Genomic DNA, 12,814 nt, shown 5'->3' on the forward strand with positions numbered 1-12,814 from the left:
TCTAGATAGTAGCAGCCTGCTTTGCCTTGATGTGGCGTTGCTGTGTTTTGTGGCAGCAGGAACTTTGGGGAGGGAAAAAAAGCAAAACAAATTGTTTGACCTTAGCTTGTACTTGAGTTTCAGTTTGGGTTGCAGTTGTTACGGCGTGTGGAATGTGTTTTTAATTACATTTGAGAGGCAGCGCGTTGGGAGAGACTGCTAGCCTAGTGTCAACGAGCGGGTGCGTGTGTGTCCCCACGTGTGTATCCATAGCTTTGTGTGTGTTGTATTTTATTAGCAGAACACCAGGGCTGTCAGGATTGACTCCTCCAAAGGATTGCAGCAGTTGTTGGAAGGTGGCCTGGTTCCCAGTCAGTCTAGCCATGAATAAATAATGGCTGTGTCAGGGTAACGTATGGATGGGGCTGTGTGTTTATAATGAGGCGTTCTGGAGCAGAGCACATCAGGCAGCCTAGCAGAACACCACTCTCCCCAGACTGCTATTCACTTCAGTTCAGCCTCCCCTGGTGAGAGTGTGGATGGGAAGGAGGTCTGCCCAGTGACAATGAACTATGTGTATCTCCTAAGAAGCTTCTGTCTGTCTGTCTGTCTGTCTGTCTGTCTGTCTGTCTGTCTGTCTGTCTGTCTGTCTGTCTGTCTGTCTGTCTGTCTGTCTGTCTGTCTGTCTGTCTGTCTGTCTGTCTCTCTGTCTGTCTGTCTCTCTGTCTCTCTGTGTCTGTCTCGCTGTGTCTCTGTGTGTGTCTATGTCTGTCTCTCTCCCTCTGCTCTGATTTTCTGTTCTGCTCTGACACTTCACACATTTTTCCCAGACACTTTTTTTTTCATCCCTTTTTCTTTGAGCGAGAGGGAGGGAGAGAAAGTAGTCAAGTTCCTTGAATATTCTGTTCAGTCAGAAGCATAAGTATGGCCGAGCAGGGAGTTAGTACTGCTCAGAAATTGTCTGGCGTAATTACGGCTGAATTAAGTTTCATGACCGTAGCGGTGGGGAAAAGTGTGTGTGTGTGTGTTTGGGGAAGAGAAGGGGAGATTGTAAGAGAAGATTAGTACCAGACATGTCTCAAGGGAACCAGGGCACATTTGCAATCACCCCAAGTTCAAAAGGGTAATTTATTCACCGTCTGTGGTTAAAGTAGGGCTGGTCTGAATGCCAGTGGGATTCTTCCTCCTGGAAGCAGCCGCCGCTGCTGAGCCGTGTAGAGAGAGCGGGAGAGGCGGAATAGACAGTATTTTCATTTTCTCTCTCCTTTTTTTTCCCCCTCTGTTCGGCTCTCCTAGATGTTGTTGTTGTTGTTTCAAGCCCGGCCCTGGGTGGCGTCTTTTAGCGCACGCCGGCGAGCATATTTCACTTTTACGCTCATTCGCATTGACGTGCGGGCGTTGATTGAATTTGAGGTGCTGCGGCGTGGCCCATTATCGTCCTCATCGTCTTGAGTGGTTTATCTCTGGACCCTACCAATGCTACGCTCTGCTCTGTGTGACGCCTGCCTGCCTGCCGGGGGGGGGGGGGGGCGTGCATTAGACTGTGAATGTGAGAAAGAGAAATGCGACAGAGAAAGGGAGGAGGGATGTGTTTGGGTGCTATCTGGTGTGTGTTATCACAACAGCCCTGACAGACTATCAGATCAGTGGGGTTGATTATGAGTCAGCAGCCCTCTCCTCCTCATCCCACCTTTCTCCCCCCTCCCCCTCTCTTCCTCCCCCTCATCCCCTTTTCAACCATCCTCCTCTCGCCCTCACCCCTAACCCTCAATCAGGACACGCCAGACCCCCACCATTAACTACACTGCCATGGCCAATCAGCTTCAGCTGTCGTCAGGACCTCACTGTATCCTTCTAGGAGAGGAAGGCCAGACTAGTGCAAATCTAATTCTATTGGTCGCATACATATATTTAACTAATTTTATTGCAGGTCTAGCGAAGTGCTTGTGTTCCTAGCTCCAACAGTGCAATAATATCTAACAATACACATATCTAAAAAGTTAAATAATGGAAATTAGAAATATTGAAATATTAGGAAGAGTCTGGAGTATACATATATTATTACCACAGCATTGTTGAATACTTGTTTCTGATTGGCTAGAAGGGTATTCTAGTATGGACATTAAAACCAGATAACGGACACCTTTAAATCATGATGCAATATGCACTTACCCATTCAGACCATACTTGCTACAAAGTCACAGAAAGCTAAACCAACAACTACATAAAACTACATTGTAAACGCAGGTCCAACGAGGAAAAAAGTTAGCTAGCTAGCATTGATTTGTTTTTAAAGACACATTTGTTGGAGCATCTGATGAACATGAGTTAATTTCTCTGGTCCTCTCCGCCACTAAAGCTGTCAAATCCTCCCACATGTTTCTAGTTTCACCAGCTGTTTTCAGCAACTGATATTTTTGAATTCGATTGTCATATTGGCAAGTTTGCTACCAACAAACTATTTAGCTAGCTTTTAGCGTAGTCTTTGATATCCAATACGGTCTCCCCGTAAGTAACATCAGTGTTGACGAGTGTCCTGACGAGAAGGCAAACGTTTCTAGCAACCAAAAGATGAGAAAGTATACATTTGTATTTCTACCGGTAAATGTGTGCTTTCATATTGTTTTCTTGGGCAACTGTGGTATAAACGGGATAAACTCCTCCGTTCTCTACATTACCTTGGAAAAATGAACTCTGTAAAGGGACGAGGCCCTGCGTCATCCAATATTTCCAAGGTAATGTCCAGAACTTCAGCCGTTATCCCTTACATGTATGGCATGGGATGTATAGACATTATGGATAGAATATGTAGTAAATCTGTAGTCATTTAGCAGACGCTCTTATCAGACGCTCTTATACAGAGCGCCTTACAGTAGTGAATGCATACATTTCATACATTTTTTTTCTCTCTCCGTACTGGTCCCCCGTGGGAATCGAACCCACAACCCTGGCGTTGCAAACACCATGCTCTACCAACTGAGCTACATCCTATTCAATAGTTGAATAGGATGAGCCTTCACTAGAATACAGTATATACATATGAAATGAGTAAAACCGTACGTAAACATTATTAAAATGACCAGTGGTCCATGACTATGTACATAGGACAGCAGTCTCTAAGGTGCAGGGTTGAGTGCCGGGTGGTAGCCAGCTAGTGCCAGTGACTAAATTTCAGGGTACTGTACTGGGCGGAGGCCGGCTAGTGGTGACTATTTAACAGTGTGATGGCCTTGAGATGGAAGCTGTTTTTCCAGTCTCTTTGTCCCAGCTTTAATGCACCTGTATTGACCTTGCCTTCTGGATGGTAGCGGGGTAAACAGGTCGTGACTCGGGTGGCGGAGTCCCTTGCTGATCTTCTTGGCCTTCCTGTGACACACCGGGTGCTGTAGATGTCCTGGAGGGCAGGCAGTGTGCCCCCGGTGATGCGTTGGGCTGACCACACTGCCCTCTGTAGAGCCCTGTGGTTGCGGACGGTGCAGTTGCTCTACCACGTGGTGATACAGCCCGACAGAGGGCTCTCAGTGGTGCATCTGTAAAAGTTTGAGGGTCTTAGGGGCCAAGCCAAATTTCTTCAGCCTAGTGAAGTCCATGATCAGCTCCTTCGTTTCGTTGAGGGGGAGGCCCTCACCTCCTCCCTGGAGGCTGTCTCGTTGTTGTTGTTAGTAGTCAGGCCTACCACTGTTGTATCCTCTGCAAACTTGATGATTGAGTTGGAGACATGCATGGCCACGTAATCATGTGTAAACAAGGAGTACAGGAGGGTGCTGAGCATGCACCCTTGTGGGGGTCCCCTGTGTTGAGGATCAGTGGAGTTGCTGTTTACCTTCACCACCTGGGAACGGCCTGTCAGGAAGTCCAGGACCCATTTGCACAGGGCAGGGTTCAGACCCAGGGCCCAAAACTTAATGATGAGCTTGGAGGGTACTATGGTGTTGAAGGTTGAGCTGTAGTCAATGAACACCATTCTTCCACAGGTATTTCTCTTGTCCAGATGGGATAGGTCAGTGTGATGGTGATTGCTTCATCTATGGATCTATTGGTGCGGTATGCAAATTGCAGTGGGTCTAGGGTGTCAGGTAAGGTCGAGGTGATATGATCCTTAACTAGTCTCTCAAAGCACTTCACGATGACAGAAGTGAGTGCTACGGGGTGATAGACATTTAGTTCAGTTACCTTTGCTTTCTTGGGTACAGGAACAATGGTGGACATCTTGAAGCAAGTGGGGACAACCGACTGGGATAGGGAGAGATTGAATATGTCCGTAAACACTCCAGCCTGCTGGTCTGTGCATGCTCTGAGGACGCGTCAAGGGATGCTGTTTGGGACGGCAGCCTTGCGAGGGTTAACACGCTTAAACGTCTTACTCACATCAGCCATTGAGATGGAGAGCTCACAATCCTTGGGAGTGGTGGTGACCCGGCACTGTTTTCCTTGAAGCGGGTGACTGTGTTTAGCTTGTCTGGAAGCAAGACGTCAGTGTCTGCGACGTGGCTGGTTTTCCCTTTATAATCCGTGATTGTCTGGAGTCCCTGCCACATACGTCTTGTTTCTGTGCCGTTGAATTGCGACTTCACTTTGTCTCTTTGTCTCACTTTGACTTCACTTTTTCTGACGTTTTGCTTGTTTGATTGCCTTATGGAGGGCATAACTGGACTGTTTGTACTCAACCATCTTCCCAGTCACCTTGCCATGGTTAAATGCGGTGGTTCACGCTTTCAGCTTTGCGCGAATCTATCCACAGTTTAGGGTATGTTTTAATAGTCACAATGGGAACAACATTCCCCAGACACTTCCTAATGAACTCCATGTTATTCTGAGGCAACCCGGAACATATCCCAGTCCGTGTGATCTCTGACTTCCTGTCTCCCCCATGTCCCTTTTTAAAGATATTTACCTGAACTCTGTGGCTCTGCTTTAAATGTCAGGGCCTTTCCAGTTTGTGGGGTTGGAGTCATTTGGATTTTTCAGGGGAGTTGTGAATCTCTTCACTCGGTTAAACTCTAACCCAGTAGTGGCTCGCATTGTGTTCCTTACCTGTGTGTCTCTGTAGCTAGGTAGTCATGCATGCTCCGCTGGCGGCGTCAGAGTGCCAGTGGTGTTGACGTGAGGCTGAGCAGCTGCGTTACCCTGACTTCATGAGGTGAAACCTCAGTGTTACGCCAGGGACTGGGGAGCAACACTATCAGCCCTCCTTTTCCCTCTCTCTCTACTCGTCTCTCTTCTCTCTCTCTGCTCTCTCACACGCTGTGTCATTCTGTTTCATTTCTCTTTCTCTCCCTCCCTCATCTTATTTCTCTTATCTTTCTCCATTTATCTACTCTCCCCCCCTCTCTCTGCCTCCTTTCTCTGGCGGTGGGTTGATGGAGTGATTTCGATGGGATGCTGCGGAAGCAGGCGGGGGAGCGAGGAGACGTGGAGCTGTGCTAATTGAGCTGCCTTTGTGCCTGGTCACTGCAGTGAGCCAAGGCAAGGGACCAGGGAGAACGAGGGAATCTGAGAACACACACATACTCAGTCTCAGGCACACAATGCAAGCAGCACTCAAGAGTCCCCACCGCCAAATAGATCGATAGCGCGGGACTTAACAAAACGGAGACATGGCGAGCGCCCACATCAGGGTCATTATTGTGGAGAGTGGAGCATCACACTTCCATCCAGGGACTGATCAATGACCGAATATATGGATCAACATAAACATCCTCCCCTTACCCTCCTTTCTCTCACCGCCTCAGCCTTCTACCGAACAAACTGTCATGTTTCTGGACTAGGGAAGCTTCTACCTTTTTGCACACTATCGTGCCGACCCAAAGCAAACAGTGTTGGCTCGATCATTTATTTTAGCAGTGTCCTTTTTTTAGCACGGTTCAAGCGACTTTGGTGGATGTGTAACCCCGGCTAGCTCAGTACAGCATGGTTTGGCATGGCTCGTTGGGCTCTGTCATGTGAAATTCCCTCTGTTAAAGTATCATGTTTTAGGAGTGTTGCGTATTGTTTTTTCTTGCTCTTAGAATGTAGATCCTGGTTATTGGGCTAATACAGTGCGGCACTCCCATCTATTTCTTTCACATTCTTATTTTGGGGTTTAATTTCAAGGATCTGCTCCTGGTGGAGGTTCTTTCCCATGGCTGGGCCGCTTCTTAATTACGTGTGAACATGGAAATACGTCTCGTACTGCAGATTAGTTTTAGGCTCCTCTCCCACTCCTCTCTCTCTCTCTCTCTCTCTCTCTCTCTCTCTCTCTCTCTCGCTCACACTCTAGCTGTCTGCTTCAGCTCTGTAGCTTTTTCTGTTGCCAAGAATCTCTGTCTCCCTTTCTCCACGTTTCACTCCAAATTTCACACATTTTCACTCTTTCAGTTTGTATTAGCCGACATTATTCTGACACTCGCCTTCATTCATAGATAGTTTGAGACGTTTGTGGAACCATGTGTGTGTGTGTGTGTGTGTGTGTGTGTAACCTTCACAACCTTGCTATATTCTCTTTCAATATGTTACTTCAATATTTGTTATAGCATGACACGTTATGATGTTGGCTAACTCTCTGTTAACTGAGTCTGGACCTGGTCCATTCTCCTGAATTCTTCTGTGTCACGTCCTGACTTCCATTCCCACCTCTATTCCATCCGGAGGAGAAGCTTTGAGGACATTCAATCATTTCCATGTTGTGATGTCCAGTATTTCATTGAGCTTTTTTTTGTATAGCCAACAGGTGACAGTAGTGTTAGCTTGCTAGTACAGAGACAGTGGGAAGTAGATGTGGGGGAATAGGTTCCTGTAAGTGTGGGGTTATCCTGTGTTTTAGCCCACTTGAAATAATGGTAAACAGAGCACTCAAGCAAAGAGCAGAGAAAAAAAAACATCTAAAAAGTGTGTTAATTGATTAAATAAATACCTGGTTGTATTGAACCTTAATAATTGAATAATGTTGCCATAAGTTGTACTTTAAATGCTTTCCTGGTTGGCTGACGGTTACACTGAGGGGGTGGTAGTCTGTAAATTCCATTAACTGGGCCTGTAAATTAACCTACATTACTAAAGTGGTAAAGTGGCATTTTTTCAATTAGCCAGCTAAATACTGTAGGAATGAAATATGTATTTTCTAATTGTACAACTGCTTACTTTCTCTATATACTATAGGAATTCATACTGTAGGAAAGTGGTGTCTCGCGGTTTAACCTCTCTTGGGTAGGTGGGACGTGACCGTCCCACCTGCGGGACACACTATTCAACAGCCAGTGAGATAGCAGGGCACCAAATTCAAAACGACAAAAATCTCATAATTCAAATTTCTCAAACATAGAACTATTATATCCCATTTTAAAGATAAGATTCTCGTTAATCCAACCACATTGTCCGATTTCAAAAAGGCTTTACGGAGAAAGCATAGCATTAGATTATGTTAGCACATCACCTTGACAAGAAAAACCACACAGCCATTTTCCAAGCAAGGAGAAGCGTCACAAAAACCAGAAATACAGCTACAATTAAGCACTAACCTTTGATGATCTTCATCAGATGGCACTCATAGGACTTCATGTTACACAATACATGTATGTTTTGCTCGATAAAGTTCATATTTATATCCAAAAAACCCATTTTACATTGGCCTGTAATGTTCAGAAATGTTTTTCCTTCAAAAACTTCCGGTGAATGAGCACATCAATTTATAGAAATACTCATCATAAACGTTGATAAAATATTAAACTGTTATTCAAAGAATTATAGATAAACATCTCCTTAATGCAACTGCTGTGACAGATTTAAAAAAAGCTTCACGAGGAAAGCACACTTTGCAATAATCTGAGTACGGCGCTCAGAAAACAGCATCAGGCAATACAGATACCCGCCATTTGAGTCATCTAAAATCATTAATAGCATTATAAATATTCACTTACCTTTGATCTTCATCAGAATGCACTCCCAGGAATCCCATGTCCACAATAAATGTTTGTTTTGTTCGATAAAGTCCATCATTTATGTCCAAATACCTCCTTTTTGTTCGCGTGTTTAGTCCACTACTCCAAATGCAGGAAGCGCGCGCAAAATGTCACAACGAAAAGTAAAACATTTTTATATTTACGTTCGTAGAAACATGTCAAACGATGTATAGCATCAATCTTTAGGGCCTTTTTAACATAAATCTTCAATAATATTCCAACCGGACGATTCCAATGTCTTCAAAAATGTAATGGAACACAGCTACCTCTCACGTGAATGCGCGCCACTGAACTCATATTATTTTCTGAGTCACCAACTTCCCGGCCTTCTCGTTCGCTCTCTGTTCACTGTTGAAGCCTGAAACAACTTTCTAAAGACTGTTGACATCTAGTGGAAGTCTTAGGAAGTGCAAAATGAACCCTAAGTCACTGTATACTGTAAAGGCAATCACTTGAAAAAACTACACGCCTCAGATTTCCCACTTCCTGGTTGGATTTTTCTCAGGTTTTTGCCTGCCATATGAGTTCTGTTATACTCACAGACATCATTCAAACAGTTTTAGAAACATCAGAGTGTGTTCTATCCAAATCTACTAATGATATGCATATCCTACCTTCTGGGCCCGAGTAGCAGAAAGTTTAATTTGGGCACGCTTTTCATCCAGAATTCCGAATGCTGAAATGTATGAATGCTTTCCGTCTAATTAGTTGAGACATTACTGTGTTTGTGTGGGTTTTGTAGAGTGGAAAGGGGCGGGTGACATAACGGACCAGAGAGGTTATGATGAAACCATTGTGCAGTTGTAACCCATTTTGATTGCCTCGGTTGCTCTAGTATTAGCGTTTACAGGACGTCAATCCTCCTGTTATTGTGGCCTCTAAGACAACGTACTGTATTAGTGAGCTTCTCTCAGAATATATTAGAAGCTGTTCTACTATGTAGGCGATGGGGGGGTATTGTAATTCCATATTTGGATGAGTAGACCTGTATTCAGTGATGTTAGTGTTTGGCCATATTGATAGAATTGTAGCCTCCCTCCCTCTGCGTCATTGGTTCACTGACTGACTCGCTGGTACATCAATTAGTTGGTTGTTGTTACACAAGTGCTTAGCAGTATGCTTGGCCGCTAACCCATCACCTGGTTCACTAAAACAGTGCTGGATCTCTACCCATATTCCCTCTTGAGGTCAGATCTGTGTGACTTTCTAGTGAAACACCTGTTTTGTGGTGGGAAAATGTGCATTTGCATCCTTGTTTATTTTTGCAATATATTGTTGCAATATGTTGTATTGTTTCAATATAATGTTGTATTGTTTCACTATGTTGTTTCAATATGATGTATTGTTGTAATCTTGCAATATAATATTGTGTTGTTGCAATATAATGTTGTATTGTTGCAATATGTTGTGTACCTGGTATATCTCACATGGCAGTTTTGCTGACAAAATACAGAAGGAAAGTTGAATAAATTGTATGTTGCTGGATCTTTTGTTATATACATGAACGGGTGATTGAATGAATACATAATTTGCGTACCAATATTTAAGCTCATCCCACGTAGGATTATATGACATACTGTATCATAGCACCAGAATTGGCTAGCTACTTGTTTTTAATGCAGCCCACATTTTGGTTATTTCAGAGTACCTAGCTCTAAGACACTCATCCACTTCCTCTGTGAAGAGTCAGTGATTATACTCATATTGAAATATCACATTTCCCCTCCTCTCTCTTCCACTCCTCTCTGCTCAGAGTAAAGTGATTTTTGGTTTCAATCAGACACCACCGTTTCTGTCGAGCTGAAAAAAAACACACACAAAAAAACAGCTAATTGGTTATGGGGATTTCTGGGGAATATTTTTTATGTTGTGAATTATAAATGATAGTTGGTTTCCAAAAAGGAAGTGGCTGTCACTCCAGTGTAGTGGGGCTGGCGCGGCCCCAAATTGAAGTGACACGCTGGTTCCCCCTCACTTCGGCTGGAGCTTCCCGTAATTAAACGCCTCATTGTTGCATCATGGGAATTTTCTGGTGAATATTTCATCATGGTGTAGTGATTATTTGGGTGTAGGTGGGTGTTTGGTAGGTACTGGAGGTGTCTTTAACCTTGGGACGCTCTTAGAGGAAATTAGACGTGGGGATATCTAAGGTATGTTTGGGTTGAGTGAGTGAGTGGTTTGACTGCTCAGCTGTTGTGGTCTTTTTACAAACAAAGTGTTCTTTGTGAGAGAAAATTAAGATTCTAAGGTGAAACCCGGGCCACCTTAGACAACATACAGTAGGCCTCCTGGTGCCCCAGTGGCCTTGTATACTGTACTCACATTTTTTCCTTGGTTTTAAAATGCTCAAAAGAAGAAAAAGAGAAATGTAGCACTTTTCCTTTCGCCTTGGTAACTGTTGCTAACCGTTTGCCTTTGCTCTTTTCGTTTCTCCTACAGAGGACACCAGTCAACAATGGCGAGGCATTCCGGTGGTTCTTTTAGAGTGCCCGACCTTAGTGACATCAACATGCAGTCAGAGGTCCAGTTTGAACTCTGATGACATCACTGCAGGAAGCACTGGGGGCTCAGAGAACCCAAACAACCTCCTAGTTTTTAAACCAGGAGGAAGAAACTCTAAAAAGATGAAGCGATAAACATTATGGTGTTGGTTTAACTCTGTAATTTCCTTTCCTGTGTAATTATTGTACCTTTTGACAGTATCATAATGTCTATTTTCAGTGTATATGAATGTGTTTCAGTGTCGTTTGGCTGTAAAGTTTACAGTCAATCTTATGTAAAGGACTCAATAGACAATCATCACCAATACGTCAACAACAAAGATGGCCGCTGCTGGGATTGATCATGTGATCGTCACACACAACCTTGGCGCAATAATCTTTAATGTTGATTATTCTGCTTGTGTTTTCCCTTTTATTTCCGTTTTCAAATTATTATATCAAAGCTGAATTATTTTTTATTAAATTTGTCATTTTTGTTTAATGCTTGCATTCCCTGTTTGTGTGTGTGCCTCTGACTGAGGGAAACTATAAGGTCCTCTTTGGTAAATGTGATGTATCATATAAGTGACACACAATGCCAGAGAGAACGGCATTATTATTTAGATGCTTTCATTTGGGGTTTCTTTCAGTTTTTGTCCAGCACGTTACGAAACAGGGCACATTGTCTTGTGTAGCGAGTTGTACTTTTTTGGAAAACAAAAAGGAGCATCGTTGTGTTACAGTTACTGCACAAAGTGGTGGTTGCGAGCCAGACTGCGTTTCTCTGTGGTTTTGATACGCTTCAAAGATGGTGTTATGATTAGCTTTTTCATGTAACTGTTTGGCCACCTCCTGACCATCTTCTGGTTTTTGTTTGAAATAGAAAAGGTCATCTTATAGGTAACACTATACTTATATCCTGCAGGTATAATGCTTCATTACTTATATCCTGCAGGTATAACACTTCATTACTTATATCCTGCAGGTATAACGCTTCATTACTTATATCCTGCAGGTATAATGCTTCATTACTTATATCCTGCAGGTATAACGCTTCATTACTTATATCCTGCAGGTATAACACTTCATTACTTATATCCTGCAGGTATAACACTTCATTACTTATATCCTGCAGGTATAACGCTTCATTACTTATATCCTGCAGGTATAACGCTTCATTACTTATATCCTGCAGGTATAATGCTTCATTACTTATATCCTGCAGGTATAACGCTTCATTACTTATATCCTGCAGGTATAATGCTTCATTACTTATATCCTGCAGGTATAACGCTTCATTACTTATATCCTGCAGGTATAACGCTTCATTACTTATATCCTGCAGGTATAATGCTTCATTGTTATAAGCAGGTATAATGCTTTATTACTTGTTATTAGCAGGTATAATGCTTTATTACTTGTTATAAGCATGTAATATCCATTACACTGTCTTGAGGTTTATGATATATACTTGCAGACTAAGTAAAGTGTTACCGTTATTACACCCAAGCTGTCTAAAGGTAGTTATTAATAATACTAGTAAAGTAATTCTGAGGTTAAATCAACATTAAAATGTAATATTAAGTCAACAGTACAGTTTACATATCTGACAATGGTTATATACAATATAACTGATATATGTTCACTGAGTATGTCTGACTACAGTTATTCTGGAAGTACGGGACTTTCCATACCTTTCTCCTGCAGAGACTACAATAACAACAAATGCAGTAGTCTCTTGAGCTGAAGCAAAAAGTGAACACATTCCAAAAAACGACAAAATTATTCAATAAATTACTCATTGTCTTCAAAACCCTATTGTTGCATGTGTAAATGTGTTTTGGTTTTAAAGATTAACAAGAATTTGTATATTGTTGTTGTGATGCTTTTATGTGTTAAAATAAAAAGGACAAAAAAATATTTTGAATGTCGACGAATAACGCAACATTTTTATCCTCACATTGTACAATTAAATATTGGATTCTGATTCACCTGCAATGTTTTTCCCTCTCTCATTTGCTGCTGCTGCGAGCATCACTCAAACAACAACGAGGAGAGGATATATAAACGGCATTGGTTGCATCCCTAGTCACGTCTCCCCCGGAATACTAAAATGTCGCATGGTGGAAAAGAGTCATTCCCAGAGGCAGCAGGTTTTAAAGAACTAGTGAAATCCCATGTGGTTTGTCACACTGGTAGGAGGATGGGGGAGGGGGGGGGGCTGAGATGGCTTGTGCAGCCCGAATGATTTCCAGGTCTGGGGGGGGTTTGGCGAGAGTAGTGAGGGGGACAGTGGAGGAGGGGATAGAGGGGTGCATTTGGGTTTGCTGTGGATTACTGGGGTCGCTGAGGAGACGGAGGAAGATGAAATCATCCGGGACCGACTTTTTCCTCCTCGGTAACGAAACCCACGCAGCC

General features: G+C 43.1%; 1 protein-coding gene across 4 annotated transcripts in view; it reads left to right on the plus strand.

The window, feature by feature from the left end:
- Window positions 1-12,398, plus strand: part of LOC106610359 (CXXC-type zinc finger protein 4) — a 31,076-nt gene extending 18,678 nt beyond the window's left edge. For 3 of the 4 annotated variants that reach the window (XM_014209676.2, XM_014209674.2, XM_014209680.2), the window contains one exon: window positions 10,356-12,398. In XM_014209676.2, the coding sequence (XP_014065151.1) occupies window positions 10,356-10,400 (45 nt within the window). In that variant the 3' untranslated portion in view covers window positions 10,401-12,398. The remainder of the gene's footprint in view (window positions 1-10,355) is intronic. The other variant, XR_001329892.2, reaches the window with a different exon arrangement.
- The last annotated feature ends 416 nt before the right edge of the window (window positions 12,399-12,814 follow it).

Source organism: Salmo salar, chromosome ssa08 (genome assembly GCF_905237065.1).
Source record: "Salmo salar chromosome ssa08, Ssal_v3.1, whole genome shotgun sequence".
In the NCBI taxonomy this organism is placed as follows: Eukaryota; Metazoa; Chordata; class Actinopteri; order Salmoniformes; family Salmonidae; genus Salmo; species Salmo salar.